The following is a 17539-nucleotide window of genomic DNA, read 5'->3' on the forward strand; positions in this document are numbered from 1 at the left end:
TTCACCGGTGGTGTCGTTGTGGTAGGTCGGCTCAGCTTCTCCCTCGTCAGATTCTCAGGTCCTGTGGCGACTTCTGAAGTTCTAGTCCCCAAAGCCCTGCTTTTATGCAGCACACCCCCATTCACTCAGCTTAGCTGTCAATCAAACATGCTAAGTGGTAAGCGGGCCGGCTCACCACTTGGGCCAATCACACAAGAGTGCGACTTGAGTTACAAAGGTAACTCAGTCCAGGGTGCCTAAACCCCCTCCTACAACCCATGTGGTACCCAGACAGAGTGGCACCACTTTGGAGGCTTCTGTGGAGAAGCCCGCCAAAAAGTGGAACAAAGGGCTCGACTTTGGTTGGAGTCACAGAAGAGAACACAAACGCCATTTTAGAATCGAGTCCTGGCAAAAAATACCAACCAGCAAATTAATATTCAATAAATAAACCGGCGGTATGTTCGAGCCTATGAGAATTAAATAATTAAAGTTGGTAGCCTCGAACAATGGGAAAATCCCATAGGGATATATTCGTGGTCGAATATAAAAAGTAGTATCCGCTGCCACCAGCCAAAACTCGATCAGGGGGGACAGAGACGTGCCCCCTCGACTAACAGACCCCGCGGCAATCGAATTGCCCCGACCAGTACGTCCACAATATGATGGTTTGTACTGGTTTCTGTTAATAATTTGGGACTAGTAAAGCCAATGGTGACTTTACATGCCCTGGGAGACAGTAGTCAGTCCCAGGGTATGGAGTCTATGGTGGGGTGTCACTATGACACCCCTGTGTCACTGCACGGAGGGTGCTGTGTAACACACATAGTAAAAACACATGAGACCCTATGGAGTAAAGGACCCCATAGCCCATAAAACACATTAACAGTCAAAGGGACACCATAAATCATGTCCAAGAGTGGGAGGAAAAGAGTCTCACTCTTGGCAGGAGAAAAAAACAAACTCCAGAAACCCAGCAAAGCTGCTGGGGGACTCACTAGGTTAGGAAATTCAACCTAAAGAGAGATTTCTCCCTAACAGTGATACCAAGAGTTGTACTTGGAGGTAGGCTTCAGACGGATTCTCAAGACAGGGGTAAGGATGTCCAGAGTGTTGGAAATGGAAGGATGCAGGCTAGACAGTGTGAGTCAGTGTCCAATTTGTGTGAGTAGGGATCAGTGTCCAAGTAGGGATCAGTGTCCGATTTGCCTACTAGTCCCCTGCCTTCACCTCTGAGGGCCAGCCAGGCTGTAAGCGGTGCTTTTCTTACCGTTGCCTTAGGGCCACCTGCTAGTCCCCTCCAAGCAACACCTCAGGCAGCCTCTTTTGCCTGTAACTCACTTGCTGAAAATGCCACTCGCAGTCACTGCTGCATGCCTGCTTTCCTGGCAGCGTACGTCAGCTCTGTCTCAGCCTCGCCTTGCAATTTCTATGCACGGAGCCTGCCTGCCGGGCTTCAAGAGCTTGCGGACACACTCGGGAGCGCCAAGCACCTCCGGGTCTGCACCCTCCGTGGGCCTTCACACTGCTCCTATGCCGCTGGGCCAGGCACCCTGCTGCTTGCTTTCCCTGCCGGGGAGTACGGCTCCTCCTGACTACCTCTGGGACCTGGCCACACTCACCAACCCTACCCTCAGCAAACGCACTATTCGCCAGCGCTTTCATCACACTGCAGTCCGACTTGCCTGCCGCCGCCCCCGCTGTGAACACGGCTGCCTGAACGTCATCACGGCAGCCCTTCTTCAGCGCCTGGCGGCCATTTTATGGTCCCAGCTAATGCCACTGTGCGCGCAGCCCAGCCCTGTCCCCAGAGCTCCATCAGCATTCGATTTCTGTCACAAGCCAGTCCAATGGCGTCCCTGGGGACACAAATGCTGGGGCTCAAGACCGGGCTGCAGTATTTTAGTTGAAAAGCAGGATTTCAACAGGATATCCATGGGTGGCCTGGGAGCTTCAGAGAGATACGTGCTCATGCTCCGGCTGTCGGCCACGCCTGTGTTGTCGCTTGATAGGAGGTGTTTTGTGCCACTGTTTAGAAGAATAAAAAGTGTTTCTTCTTTGTGGTTCAAATTTCAAAATGTTGAAGCGGTTAATGCCATTCCGTGGCTTTTCATGGTGTGTGCGTGTGTGTGTGTGAAATAGACCGAGAGGTGAAGTGGTAACCAGAGTGTCATTGTGGATGGTCGGGGACTTCTGGTGACTCGGCTGTAAACCCAATGACTTTCTCACTAGATCCCACCAGCTCTCTGACTAATTATAGGACTTTGGGTCGTACTGTCTGCCAAGTGGGTGTTAATCCTTTATCACATTTGCCTCTACAGATCCTGTGTGTTCACCTAAAGCGCTTTCGCCATGAGGTGATGTACTCTTTCAAGATCAACAGCCATGTTGCTTTCCCTCTGGAAGGACTCGACCTCCAACCCTTCTTGGCCAAAGAGTGTGTCTCCCGCGTCACCACCTACGACCTCCTCGCTGTCATCTGCCACCATGGGACAGCTGGAAGTAAGTGCATTGCCAGCCCATGTGATTATAGAAGAGGGTTTTGTTGTCTATCCTTCCCTCCTCCCCTGCTACCGTCAAGTGTATTGTAGTACATGGCATATAAAGCATGCAAGCCCATCAATCCACCCTGCCCAACACTGACAGATTAGAACCACAGACTGATCCAGTCAGCCCCATTATGCTCCAGGGAAGAAGCACCATGCCCTTCAAGTCTGCCCAAATCCTACAGACAGCCTGCTGTGCCGATGTAGTCTGACCCATTCCCACAGTAACGTTTTGCCAGACTTCTTATATGTACCCACTTCCTACAGTTAAGGACTGCCAGGCCAAGCCAGTATGTCCAGGCTCTATAGCTTAAAATCACCAAGTCTAACTAGTCTGCCCACTTCTTACAGAAAAATTCTACAAGGCCCGTTGATTTTGGCCACTTGGTACAGATCCAGCCTATTCAAACAAATAGGTTGCACTGGAATTACACTGCAAGTAAGGATCACTAGGCCCCTACGTTTTGCCCCTTTTTCTGCATGTAGGGCTCCATAGCCTAATCCAACCTGCCCATGTCCTAGTGTCACCATTGCGGCTTCTCTGCTGTATATCCTCATAGTGGCAAATTGTGCATTCTAAATACTTCAGGCACTTTTTGTTTAAAAGCAAAATACAAAAATAATCACTATTTAAAAGGTGAAAAAAGAGTATCCCCCCCAAAGATGAGTTAAGACGCAGCAAAATGGTTCACTCTTGACACTTCTGGGCAATAGATTAAATTAAGAGGTGCTTTTAGGTGCCCCTAGAACAGATGTCTGCAGCATCTGGCTCCCCAAATGTTTAGGACTGCAACTCTCGTTAGCATATCCAGATTTGTCCCTAGGAGTCATTGTCCAAAACATCTAAATAACCACAACTTGCAGACCCCTGCACTAGAACAAAAGCTGAACTATGCCACCTTTGCACCCAGAACAAGGCACACATCATAGAGTTAAAACAGTAAATACATTAAAAAAAAGAAATCCAATTGGTGATATCAGTGCCATTTCAGAAATCAGAAGAGCAGATTGCTTTCTCACTCCTCATTAATGCCACATTCTGAATGCTGCCGTCCATTGTAAATGATCAGGTCCCATCTGAAAGGGCATCTTCACAGGTCTGAGCAGAGGTGAGCAGGGGTATGACTATTCCTGATCCAACTCGTTCTGCCTCGCAGAAGAACTGTCTGTAAATCTTCCTGTATATCTCTATTTTGCATTTTGTATTCATTAAGCTAGGAAGAAGTGTTTCAGCAAGAAACTCTGTGCATAAGCAGGTATGGGTTTTAAGGCAGTTTTGTCCAGCCCTCTCATTGGGGATCTACAACCATGGACCTTAATGGAGGATGGCTGCTATGGGGGCCCCTCTCCACCCGCTCCCTCCCCCACCTAACTACTGCGGGCTCCGGCCCCATCTGCAGTCTGCAGAGCATGTCACCGGAAGACCTAAATACACACTCTACCCCTGGTATATGTGGAAGGATCAGGAATAAACACATATAGGCAGGGGTAGGCAGAAAACGGAAGCCAACCTTGTTCCCAGCAGGTAAAATATTCGAAACCAACACTCCACATTGACTTGGACACCCTAGTTGCATAGTATTAAAAATAATACAAATGAGCAGGTGCTACTCAAACATAGTCATAGAGGTTAGGAAACATTTCACAGCCATAGCTGTCAAGAGGTAATAATACATTTTAGCAATGCACTTCAGTGGAAAGTATTTACACAGTCAACAAGTATTTGTTAGTGTTAAAATACATTTACCATTCGAGAAATGCAGAGCATATCCTTAAAACTTCATTGAAATCAGTTGTAAGTGCTAGCAATTCTAATTCTTGGTCCAGAGCTCACAGAGCCCCTTGTGGGCATTCTGGAAGAATGTCCTGTGCAGGTTAGTACCCCCAGAGTCAATCTATGAGAGTTCCAAGACAGGTAAAAGGCTCCTTAGGGATCAATAGGAGGAAAGTCAACAAGACATTCGTACCCCAAAGGGGCAGATTCTGTGGCAAAAAACCTCTGGAAAGGCCAGAAGAGACCCCAAAAAAGAGATGCTGAGGCCAAAGAATGAACCAGTTGTCCCAGAGGAAGATGCAGCAGAGCAGGAGGACCCCGACTAGAAGTCTATGGGAAATGCAGAAGAGGCTCACCTGCAAAGAATCTTGAACCTGGACCAGTGGTACCCCCAAGGGTGAGTTTCTCAAAATTACCCAGTGGTAATTACTCACAATGATAGCTTTGGTGCAAACGGCTCGAGCATGGCAAAACAACCCGAGTAAGTATGGCCTCTTTTCCTATGTGCAGTTTACAGGATTTTGTGTCCAGGGGCATCGACCCAGAATAAGAACAAAGGAGTGTTCCACGGCATCACCCTTCAAGCCTGAAGCAAAGATTTCAGCAAGGAAGGTGAGGGAACCTGCAAAGGTAGCTCCCTGCAGCTCGGTCAACAAAGAAGGCAGGCAGTTCAACAGAATTTTGTCCCAGGACAGGGACAATGTCTAGAGGTACCTTTGGATGTCCCAAGCAGAAGATCTGACATGTTATTAAAGTGTCAGCAACCTTCTGGACCAAGGCTGCTACCCAGAGCCAAGCAGAAGATCCTGGCTAAACTTCCCAGAAAATGGTTGCAGCATGGAAGGCTTGTCCCGGCAGATAGGGGGAGACAGCAGGAGTCTTCAGGAAGCCCGGACTAGACCTCCAGAGGTAAAAAACCCAAACTTGGATATGCACAAGCCACTTAAACACTGGCCAAAACCAGTTTACACCATGTATGAAGGCTGCTGTTGTGGGCTCACAAAGTGCACGCATCGTTAAAACTGCCATTTTCAACGGATTGTGTCCTCTCATTCAAGAGATGTGCAGACTGTGATTCGAAGATGTCGATCACTGATCTGCGCAGGGTTTCTTTCTGGTGCCTAGGCAAACCCACAAAATCATTGAGTGTGGCACCTGCCAATCGATGACAAGTAAGGCCTTCAAAGAGAGAAGGTGAAAGCTTGCCATAGGTTCATTGGTCTGTTTCAAAATCTCTGTCTTCCACCCTTTCATAAAGGAAATCCTCCAAAGGTAAGAGTTCCACTGGAGACAACTCTCTGGGAAGGGCGGCCCAGGAAAATATCCAAACACTCTAAGAGGTCCAGTTCCTGTAGTGATTTGCATCACTCTTCATCTTCAAAAATGAAGAGTAAGAAACAGCACCATCGTTTTTCATCCTCGGATTCCTCGCTGGACGGACGTCAGGTACGATTCCCCAAGAAGATCGCCTCAGTGGTCGAATGGGAACATTTTCGAGAACAAATGTTGGAGGTATTTTCAAAGGCGGCTCCTCCTGGCCCCTCGAAAGAGACAAAGAAGGCTGTGGATCCCATTCTGTCCTTCTCCAAGATCGGCAAGGAATGGGTTAAGGCTTCGACCCGCATGCCTAAAAGCCTGAGCAGAAAGGCCTCCGTGATGTGTACTTTGGTGGCGTCGACCGCCGAGTTACTTTCGAAGCAAAAGCTTCAAAGACATTCTCCTTGAAGGAATCGTAGTGGAAGGGACCTTTGACATCGACCTCGGAGTTGACTTCAAAAAATAAACCACCACAGACACATTTCTTTAAATCCTTCTGGAGGAAAAAGCAGAGGATGACATCATCCCCTTTTGGCATGAACTTTGTGGGACACCAAATGTTCCAGAGGAATCACTTCTGGAAGACCTAGTTGCATGCCTGAAAGACATCAGTGCCCTAAATACTTCCCCCGAAATTGAGTTTGCCGCTGCAGATGTGCATTCCCATCCAAATGCAGCCTACAGGACTGTAATGAACGGGGTGATAGAGATGAGCATCAGGACGCTCTTGCAAAAAGTGTCTTTCTGGCAGGAGGTATGGCATTGAAAGCCATCAAGACATCATATGCACTGGCAAAATATAGCTGCACGTATATGGAATGTGATTGCACAAGCTGCAGAAAATGTTCCAGGAGTGGAAATGAGAGAGGGATTTACTAACCTGATTGATGACGGAAAAGAGGCTTCCTGTCAATCCCTACAATCATAATTAGATGCATCAGATTGTGTTGGTAGATGCACAGCGGTCTAGTGCATTGAGCTTGGCTGCGTAAATCTGAGTCTGCCCCCAATGTTCAGTAAAGGCTTCTAGATATGCCCTTTGATGGGTCCAATCTATTTGGCCCCAAGGTGGACAAGAGCCTGGACAGATTACAGACTTCCAAGGTTGCAGCAAAACCTTTGTGGGAAGTAATGTGGCAGCCACAACAGCACACTTCTTCAGAAAACTGGAGAGGGTGGTCCTTTCGCTACCACTCTTCCTTCACTCAAAGGGGAAGAGGTCCGACAGTACAAAAACATGGGCAAAGAAGATCTACAGGTGCCCCAAGAGGTTGTGGAGGAAAGACTGCCCAAGTAGCAACCCCTCCTTTCCCTCAGTCAAGGTCCAAAACACCTCTGAGCACTTTGTTCACAAGACTCCAGTGGGAGGCAGACTGACTCAGTATCTGCAAGAATGGCACTCCATTACTCCAGATGCATGGGCACTATGAACGGTGGCCCAAGAGTTCTGTCTCCCATTTCTGAAGAGACCTCTAGACTGTCCCCCGAGCAAACAATCTTTCTGTGATCCAGATCCACTCCTTTTGCAGGAGATTCTCTCTTTTGGAGAAAGGTGCAGTGGAAAAGGCACCTTTAGCGGAATGGAACCAGGGTTGGTACACCACCTATTTCCTGATCCCCAAGAAAGACTTGAGGACTCCGACTTATCCTGGACCTGAGGCGCTTGAACAAGTTCCTCAGAAAAGACAAATTCAAGATGGTCATTCTTTCGCAGATGCTCCAGGCACTTTGTGCTCCAGGAGTGGATGATGTCACTCGATCTTCAAGACGCTTACTTTCATGTGCCCATACATCCTAGACGCAGGAAGTACCTGTCAAGTTCCCTCTTAGTCTACAAGTTAGGAAAGGTTCTTGGAAGCGCAGGGCAGGTGTGAAAAGCATTAAGCATGTTTGATTCTAAAATTGTGGCTATGTAATATTACCAAGTCAAATTCCAATCTTCCTTAACCTATACACTGTAGGAGACAGGAGTGATCCCAGTTCAAGATGGTGCATGCCATTCTTAGAGCTAATTGGCTCTCCAACTTCTGGGAGGTAGTCTGATAGGACACTGATAGAGGTTCTAAACTGCCTTTCATTCTGATACCCAGTTTAGATGGCCGCTGTTCATCAAGCTCCACAAAAAAATCAATTCATAAGCCAAGCAAAAGATAAGAAAACCCTAGTCAAGGTTCAGGGGAAGAAAATAACATAGTTTAAAGAAGACACACAGATTTGAGCTGCAACTGGAGACCGGTTCAAAGAGAAAGCACAGCCTACAGCAACTACAGAAGCTAAGTGGAGTTTATTTAAAGATTACATTTGAACTGTTGTTTTTAAGAGACTTTCAAGTTTAATCCGTCTAGTTAAAACATCTAGTTTTCAGGAAGTTTGCCAAAAGCTTTACTCGCTCTGCGGGTCATTTGTCTAAAGTGAATCTGAACGTTGTGCGTTTCAAAACATTAGCGTGTGCGTGAAGCGATGGTATCCATTGAATTAAAGATCTAACAAACCACGGAATAGCGTGCAAACGAACATTTGACTTGTGCGCGAGTTGACCTGCGTTATCTGAGTAGCAGGCTATTTGGGCCTTAGGACGTCCTCACAGGCTTGCAAGTAAAGGACCCAGGAGTTTGTTGTTTTTTTTGCTCACGCGCACTACGTCCGATTGTGAAACTCGTTAGATTAGTCACGTCCTTAAAGCAAAGCTTCTGAAGAGATCGCAGTTTTTCCCGATAAGACAGTGAGAATGAGCGTGGGATGTGAGGCAGTTCAGAGCCAGCGGCTTATTGATTTTGAGAGCGCAAGGTACGCTTATCTTCAAGAAGACTTTCATGTGAAGGCAATACAAAAGACTTGTGACTATTTATTTTAAGACCTTTTGGACACATGTTATTTTTCACACAACGTTTTAGAAAGTTTAGTTTCTTGTTAGAAAATTCCAGTTCCTGAGTTTAAAAAAAAAAAGCACAAACAATTCAAGTTTTCATTTTAAGGAAGCAACTGAGCAACTAAGATATTGATAAGAGGTTCTTCAGTTAGGAATCTAATCTTAGGCATTGTCACTTCTTGTGATCCAGAAACTTCCTCAGAGAGGAGCTCTGGGGGACACATTCGTAGTGGACTGGGAATTTCCACTCTTGTACGTGTTCCACCCAGTCCCCGTAATCCCTCATATCATCAGGAGGTTGAGGAAGTTCAGGAAATCCATGATTCTGATTGCCACGGATTGGGCCAGGAGGACGTGCTACATGTCCATCTGCCCTTCATTCCATCTTCTCCAGAGAGTGGATCTGCTCTTGCAAGAGGGAGGCCGTCTACTTCACCCAGTAATGAGAACACTGAACCTACATGCCTGGTTTCTGAGAGGTTAAGCTACAAAGATTGGGACCTTGCGGAAGACGATATGGAGGTTTTGTTTTTGGCTATAAGACCAGAAACTAAAGCACTATACAGGTTTTGCAGCTTGTGTAGCGCTAAAGATATAGATCCTTTCTCTTGCAGTACACCTGCAGTGCTTTCTTTTTTACTGCACCTAGCCCATCAAGGACCGCAAAGGGATACTTGGCGGCGTTATCTATATTCAAATGCATGCTGGAATAAGACTCTTATTTTAAGATGCCCATTGTGATACAATTCTTGAAAGGACTGACAAATACATTCCCACCAGTCCCTTTTCTGATTACATACTGGGATTTGAACTTGGTACTTACATTTTAAATGGGAGCACCTTTTGAGCTGCTTCGTTCCTGTCCTCTCAGGCTAGTAACCTAGAAAACCATCTTTTTATTTAATAGCCATCACTTCTGATCACAGAGCTAGTAAGCTACAAGCCCTAACCTGAAAACCACCATTCACAGTGTTCTGTAAGGAGAAGGTCGTTTTGAGAGTTTGTCCCTCCTTCCTTTCCAAGGTGGTATCCGAATGTGACACAAAAGATTACATTGCCAGATTTATATCCCCCTCCTCACTCTTCTAAGGATGAAGAGAGGTTACACAGGCTTGACCCGATAAGAGCTCTTAGCTTTTATATTTCAAGAATGTCAGCTATCAGACAGGATGACCAACTATTCATGGGTTACATTGGTCACAAGTTAGGCCAAGCTGTGACCAAGCAAACACTATCACAATGAGGTGTACCAGTGCAGGACATTTGCAATGCCGCAATGTGGTCCTCCCTCCATACATTCTCAAAGCTTGATTGCTTTAACACCCTGTCGGGCCAGGACACTCGTTCTGAAAGATCCTTTCTGCACAATATTATGTGCTAATTAAAATTTCTCAAAAATCCACTTCTCCCACCACTATTTCCAAAACTGCTAAAATGAGGAATCAATGGGGGGACACACTCCATTAGAAGCACAAATTACTTAGCCCTGGTAATCATCTTTCTGGTGTATGTTCCTCCCACGGAGTCCTCATCGCCCTTCAAGGCTATCCCTCTGACTAAGAGTGACTTTTTGTTTCTTCTCTTTTTCAAAGGCCATACGGGTTACATAACTCCCCAACACAGCTGAGCAGGAAGAGAGAAAAAGCTATGAACTGATGCAACAGGGTGGGTGCGAGCTGTTTATACTATGATTGAAGTCACGTCTGTATGCTGGAATGGTAACCGTTGAGGGACATCGACACTGATGCCGCACAGTGCCCCCTACTGACAACATTTATTTATTTACCAGACTGCAAAGCAGGACACGAATATACCTAAAATGAGAAATCTGTGGGAGGAACATCCATCCGAAAGAACATTACCATGGGTAAGTGATTTGTTCTTTAAGGTCATCGAGTGGGAGTCTGGGTTTATAGTGCCTTGACACCTCATTCCAGCCTCTCTTTGGGGTAAGGGAACTAGGGTGTGCAGACTTAGTATAGGGTGGTTGGGAATTGTAGTTCTCTGGGGCTGGGTGGGTCTCCAGTCACAGCTGGACGTCAATTCGGGAACTACATCTGCCAGCACGCATGGGACATCTGCTTCTTGGTTCCTTGAAAGGCCTCCCTACTTGTCTGTCCCATTGGTTGTTATGGGCCTCTGTGGTTGCAAGTATATTTGGGTGATCCCTTAAAGGGACCTGTCCCATTTTAGTCTGGGTGTGTCTTTGACCCTGTTAGGGAGAATTCTCAAGAATGTGCCAATTCCTCCCACCTTAGAGCCCTCCAGCTCTTTTGCTAAACTTTGGGATTTGAACTTTTTTATTCTGTTTGTTTTCTGCGTTTTCTCTGGTTATGGACTTTTAGACAACTTCATAGGCATCATCTTTTCATGTGTGTCACACAGCACCCTCCGTGCAGTGGCACAGGGAAACCTTTTTAGGCTCTCCCAAGGTTTAAACACCTTCTCTGGGATAAACTACTGTTTCCCAGAGTGAGTAAAGTGAAATTGACTTTACTAGTCTTTTTAAATTCCTAGACCCAGCACACCCTATATTACAATAGAGTGTTGGAAGGGTTACCTAGTATCCCCTGTGTCTAGAAACTCATGTAGCAGACAAATGCTACCCTTTCCTCTCTAAATGGTTGGTGGCAGTGGTTTTACAATGAACTACCATGATTTTTCCCGACTGTTAAATCGCGGGAGCCATGTTTTTCAAGATGGCTTCTAAGCCCCCTTTGTTTAAACAGTTCCCAGTCTTCTTTTTTCGCCATTTCTTTGTGGAAAGGTCCTTCTAGAGTTTTGCTCTGCGTGCCAAACTAGGTTTGGTTCCTTTGTTCATTCGCCTTTGGCGGGCTTCAGGACTGAAGATCGCCTTTGGCGCCCAAGTGACTGGGGTGGGCAGGAAGTGAGGGAGGTGACCAGAACTCCCTGTGCTTAGTCTCCTAGGAGACCCAAATACACTCTGGTATGATTGGCTGGCTGACTGTCCGGCAAGGACAGCCACCCTGCTGGGTGAGTGACAGCTAGGCTGGAATGCATGGGAGAGAACTGAATAAAAGGCAAGTCTCTTGGCTTGGAGTCGACCACTGGAACGAAAGAACCGAAGACGAGCTTGAAGAGGACGGCTGCTGCAACTCCTGGAGCGTTGGTTTGCCTGGTGAAGCCCTGTTGCAGGTCCGAATCGCTAAGTTCATTTCGACGGAGAAGCCCTGCAAGGACGACTTCTCCCTTTGAGTTGGTGGGACCAATCAACTCGACGCTAAGCCACCTGGATATCATTCTCGGAGCTGGTTGTATTTTCCTCAGAGTGCTGCAGGAAACCGAATAACCAGGGAGAGGGACACCAGCTTGTGTGCTTTAATTTGTAAGGTACTGTGAAACGAGACTGAGAGTACTTATCTGCCGCAGTGAAAGTGCTTGAAACTTTCGCAACTAGCAGGCCTGATCAGCTTGTGACCCAACATATGATTCTTTATTTTACAAACTACGTCTGAGAACATCTACAGAGACTTTACCGTTTACTTACCAGAACTGTTTTTATCCTATCCAAGGCTTTAGCCCATTGACTTTGGCCTAGCCTATTGAATTGAAATGACTCTTTTGGTGAACTCAAAGTATCTGCACTGTCTAAGAATAATTGTAATCCTTTCATGTTCTGAACCTATTCCTTTTTCCTTCAAAATATTCTGAATGCCATTTTGCGCCTCCTTCAAAGTAGTCTGAATGCCTCAGAAACTTAACGAGTATAGTACTGAAGTATATTTGTGTATGATAGCTAACTGCCTCCGTCTAGTGAATGATTTATAACTGACTGTTGAATAAATTAATAAGTGTTTAACCAAGAAACCTTGAGTGTAAGAGTTTATTTGAATACCTGTGATTGTAGATTCTCTCTGTAACATCATTACAGCTCACATTCCCTCTTGAGATAAGCCTGGCTGCTCAGCTCCACTACAATAAACTGTGTAGTACAGACTTATACCAAAGGTTGGTTTTGCTTACACCTGTAGTCATAGTTGTGTGTAGTGGTCCCAAAGGGTATTGCATACAAACTCTGCCTAACAGACCCACAAATACCCTATTTGTCTTATGGGTGTCTTCCAGGGCCTGTCTGAGTAGTAGACATGGCTCGAGAGGTTAGACGCCCTAACTGCTGATGTAGATCCTCTGTGGTTATGGGAGCAGTAATCTTCATGTAACTGGACCCTGCTAAGCGATGAGGCCGCAGTACGGCACCCCTACAGCCACCATCCTGAAGCCTATCGGGTGCATCAGTCCCTAGGGCCACAGCTGAGCCAGCTCTCAAGGCCTAGCAGGGTACTTCATTTAGCAGCCACTTGCTCCCTGAAACATTTTTAAATCCTACCATTGGGTCATTTTCTTTATGTATTTCTACCACATGGAACATCATCTATTTTGACTGATCTGTTTATGTGAGCTGTGGGCATAGCTCACAAAGACATCTCTGAATTAATGGAATCTGATTTAGGCTGGATGACGTTCTCGGACACTTGGATAGATTCTAACACTTGTATAACTGAAGAGAACTGGCCTGAAACGTCATGACATGTGCTGGAGATATGAGAGCTCCCTGAGGATCCTAGTTGCTGGCTTGCTGCACACCTGTGATCTTCCTGATAATGGCACTCTGTCTCTTCATTGTGGTGGATCCAGCTTCAGCCTTTCCCATCTAGCATCCGTTGGGAACTGCTGAAACCTCGGGCCTTTCAGGCCTGTGCGCACACTGGAAGCTTGCTGGAGTGCTGATACTTACTGGAGTTGAAGTGGGAGCCCCTCCACTCTGCTGTAACCGTAGTAGCATTGTTGTTGCTCTGAAGTCCTTTCTCCTTGTGATAAATCTCCCTACCAGGCTCACTTGGGGAAACAAGTTGAGGGCATCTCATATCCACAGCAAAAAGTTCAGGCTTCTCACTAAAACAGCAAAAACATTTTCCCAACAATCTTGGACGCCACTAATCCTCAATTTAGTTCATAGGCCAGTGGTCTGCAACGTTTGGCTGTCCAGATATTTTGAACTAAGACTTCCATGATCACTCCTCACTGACCATACTGTTGAGGGCTGTTGGTATACCTGTGGTATACGGCAATGACATCCTTAGCTAAAAGAACACAATCTGGCCTCCATTTAATGTTAATATGCTGCAGTGTCTTTGATGTACAAGGAAAGAATGGAGACCATAAAACGTTGTCCTGTTACCTACCCTATGCATTTAGTAATTGGTCTGCGTGACTGTTAGGTATGCCCCAGTTTCTGAATCTTTGACAAGATGATTGACAGAAACATACTGTGGTGTTTCTTTTGTACTCATTTATCAAGCCCATTTGGCCCCATTCATTTATTTAGTTACAGAGTTCTTTTTGTTGGTTAATTAAGGTTTTTCTGTTATCCTGTTCTAACAGATGGCATTATTTCATTGCGTATTACCTTCTACGATGTACCCTGTGTGGTTCACTATGACAACTGTACCGCCTTTGTTTGCTTCTATGAGTATAAAAATACCTCTTTCATTTTGTAACTCCTTTAAGGCGTTATGTTATACTTTGGTTAAGTTATGAAATATATTCAATCTGGGTGTTTTTGAGTCTATAGTTATTTTTAGGAACATTAGGAATGAATGATGATATGTTTTTGGGACCAATCTCCATTTAAGACTTGACAGATCCCTGGCATGTCCAGTCTTGGCAGTATCAGAAAGCACTCTCTTTGGATTCTATTTGTTGCATTGTTTACATAAGAGACGCGTGGTTTGGATCGTTTTGGTGTGGTCTGCCCAAAATGACTGGTTTGTCTGAAGGCCTATTCCCCGTCTCTTGTGTTTCAGGTGGCCATTACATTGCCTACTGTCAGAATGTCATCAATGGACAGTGGTACGAGTTTGATGACCAGTACGTCACTGAAGTGCATGAGACGGTGGTGCAGAATGCAGAGGCCTATGTCCTGTTCTACAGGTAAACTGAACAAAAGCCCATGGAAGGGAGGTCTGTGCGAGAGGTTTTGATAGTGCCTTACTCCATGCACTGTTTCTTCCTTCAGGAAAAGCAGCGAGGAGGCTATGCGGGAGCGCCAAAATGTTGTTTCTCTGGCTGCCATGAAGGAGCCCAGCCTCCTCCAGTTCTACATATCCCGCGAATGGCTGAACAAGTTCAACACATTCACGGAACCAGGGCCCATCACCAACCACACGTTCCTGTGCTCACATAGAGGTGAGAGTGAGACAGTGATGTTGAGTGCAGTGTAAGGGAATGTATGCAATGCGGGGGCTGGGAGGTGTCAGAGTGAAATGAAGTTGGTGAAAGGAACTAGCTCTAAATGGTTACTTTCTTTGCAGGGATCCCTCCCAATAAGTATCACTACATTGATGACCTAGTGGTGATCCTTCCACAGAATGTGTGGGAATATTTGTACAATAGGTAGGAAGACGCTGCCTCCATTCAATTCATCTTCATCTCTTCATCATCTTCTTCTTAGCATCCTGGCCCCTACCTCTCACCCTTTCATTTCCACCTACTATATTCCTCTTCCCTACCCCTCCTTGCCTCCCTCACTCTAGTCCTGTTAGGAGAACCCCTTTGTCCACATTGCTCATGTTTCCAAATTCTCTTCCTACATCCTCTCGTTCCCTCATTCATTTGCTCCTTTTGTCCCTTTTTTGTTTCCTCCTTATTATGTCCCTCTACATCAACTCCCTTCTTAATTCCCTTCCTCCTCCGCTCTCACCACCTCAGCATTTCCCTCCTTTCATCTCGTCCCCCCCACCGCTACCATCTCTACTAGTTTGCCTTAGTGCTGCATCATTCATCCGTAAACACGTTTGACTTCACTTCTCTCTCTCTGACCCGCAGGTTTGGAGGGGGTCCGGCTGTGAATCACCTCTATGTCTGCTCCATTTGCCAGGTGGAACTAGAGGCCCTGGCCAAACGCAGGAAGATTGAGATTGATACCTTTATCAAGGTGAGCGTGGTATGGGCATGAGGGACGTCATCCGTCTCTGCTGAACAAATCCGGCATCACGGCATAGTCACACACTGCTGTTTTTCCACCCACGCGCTTGCTCGCTCATTCTTCCACACACTCTCACACCCATTGCATGCATATGCCCCATTTCACACACATGCCTTTGGAAAAGGCAAGCATACTTCTAAACCCATTGCGATAGCAGACCGACATGCAGATTGCAGAGTAGTTCTCCTGAGAGCTGTGTAGGTATTTCTGGCCAAGCCTTTGCATCCCCTAGACCAGGGGTCTTCAACCTTTGGCTCTCCAGATGATTTGGACTACAATTCCCATCCTCACTACCCATTATAATCAATGGGGAGGGATCATGCGAGTTGTAGTAAAGAACATCTGGAGAGCTGAAGGTTGCAGACCATTGCCCTAGACAATCATTTAGAAAGTATGCATGGCATGGCTGTATTTTCCACTTCCTCCTAAGAGAGCCAAACATCCCCCACACTTTGGACATATCCAATTGTGAAGAGCCATGTACATTCCTGGAAGCCACATGCTGGTACAGTGAGCGAAGCTTCACTCTTCCTCACTGGTGCTTTTTGTGTAAAACCGAAGTGGGAATCCATGTGAGGTAGCCGACAAAACCATGCCAGCTGCACTTAATGCCGGCTTGGGTATACTAGTGAAACTCTGCCGCTCTGTTCTCCCTTGGATCGAAACGCTGACAGGTTTCTCTATAACTGGTATTTTATTTGCTTTGCTCTTTTCAGCAGGGGGACTAGCCTCTTTCCCTTTCCCCTCTTCGCCAGCCCCACCACTCACTCTCATCTAAGGTCTCGCTCTCTGAGGCGAAGTTTCCTTTGCACTCCACACCCCTGGTGTCTTTGTAATCCATTTTCCTGCCAGCCTGATAGGTGGCTAGCATTGGTGCACTGGCATATTCACTCAATGCAATCCAACGTTTAGTATCTATTTAGCCACAAACATCATTGCAATTCCCATTTGCATGTGAAGTCTTAGCAGAAAGGCCCAAGTAAGGCCATTGAAATTGAGGGGATCTCTCGGCCTCTTCGGAAAGGTTGAAGCATTATGGAAGGCATTATAGGAAACCTTGACCTATTGCTGAGGTCTTCCATTTCCACTGCCACCTGTTAAGTGTCTTTGCTGTTATCTCGGCAATGTGTTCTGAAGTAATTTGCTGCACATATCGTTTCCTTGCTGTCATATGGGTGGGTGCTCTGCTGTAAAGCCTGTGACTGTTCGCCTCCAGACCACAGGCTTGATTTACTTGATGAATGCCTATTGTTGTTGGCCTGTTGCTGGTGGCTGTTTGAGCAAACAAGGTGGTTGCTGGCCAGCAATCATGATTGGTTAAGCAAAAGTGTTTGTTTGGTTTGGCTAGAAATGTTCGCTGTTTGGTCAGGGACAGGCCATTGTCTGAATAGATTGTTTGCTGGTTTTTCACTGGTGATAGTGAATGGGGTCAGATAGTGATAAGTTCACCTACAGTTCTGGTGAAGTACTTGGACATCCATGTGGATTAGTTAATATTATTTTGACTTCTACTTTAGTAGTTAGTTTCACTGAATAAACTAATGGTGGTTTGGTTGCCTCGTGATGGTTGTCCATGTGGCTTGTGATCCTTATTCAGTTGCTGGTTCATTTAACTGGTGGTAGTTGTTTGGCCGACCAACCATGGTGGTGGTTTGTTGATTGCTGGTGTTTGATTGCTTTGCTATCGTAAATGCGTGGCTGGGTGGTTTGTTGCTTGTCTGTCAATGGTGATTGATTTGTTTGTTTTTGGAAGATGGCTGTAAATGCTGCACAAACTGAGCTGTATCTGGTAGCTGCCTCCTTTGCTGACCTGCCTCTTTTATGGTCTACAGCTGAACAAAGCCTTTCAAGCCGAGGAGTCTCCTAGCGTCATCTACTGTATCAGCATGCAGTGGTTCAGGGAGTGGGAGGCCTTTGTGAAAGGCAAGGACAATGGTAAGTGTGTGCCTAATGTGCCAAGGCTTTCTGCCAAGGACTCCAGAACACAGTGTAACTGACACATGCTGCCACTTCTCGCAGTGAACAAACAGAGCTTCTGTTGCATGCCA

At 46.2% G+C, this 17539-nt stretch overlaps 1 protein-coding gene across 6 annotated transcripts in view; it reads left to right on the forward strand.

The window, feature by feature from the left end:
• The window catches only part of USP20 (ubiquitin specific peptidase 20), a 587649-nt gene that overhangs the window by 498933 nt on the left and 71177 nt on the right, over positions 1-17539 (forward strand). For 5 of the 6 annotated variants that reach the window (XM_069609236.1, XM_069609235.1, XM_069609237.1 and 2 more), the window contains exons 17-22: positions 2301-2481; positions 14311-14437; positions 14523-14692; positions 14818-14899; positions 15332-15440; positions 17324-17426. In XM_069609236.1, the coding sequence (XP_069465337.1) occupies positions 2301-2481; positions 14311-14437; positions 14523-14692; positions 14818-14899; positions 15332-15440; positions 17324-17426 (772 nt within the window). Of the gene's footprint in view, positions 1-2300; positions 2482-10077; positions 10221-14310; positions 14438-14522; positions 14693-14817; positions 14900-15331; positions 15441-17323; positions 17427-17539 lie in introns of those variants that run through there. The other variant, XM_069609240.1, reaches the window with a different exon arrangement.

The sequence above is a fragment of the Ambystoma mexicanum genome, chromosome 8 (assembly GCF_040938575.1).
Source record: "Ambystoma mexicanum isolate Mex_15411 chromosome 8, UKY_AmexF1_1, whole genome shotgun sequence".
Taxonomy (NCBI): Eukaryota; Metazoa; Chordata; class Amphibia; order Caudata; family Ambystomatidae; genus Ambystoma; species Ambystoma mexicanum.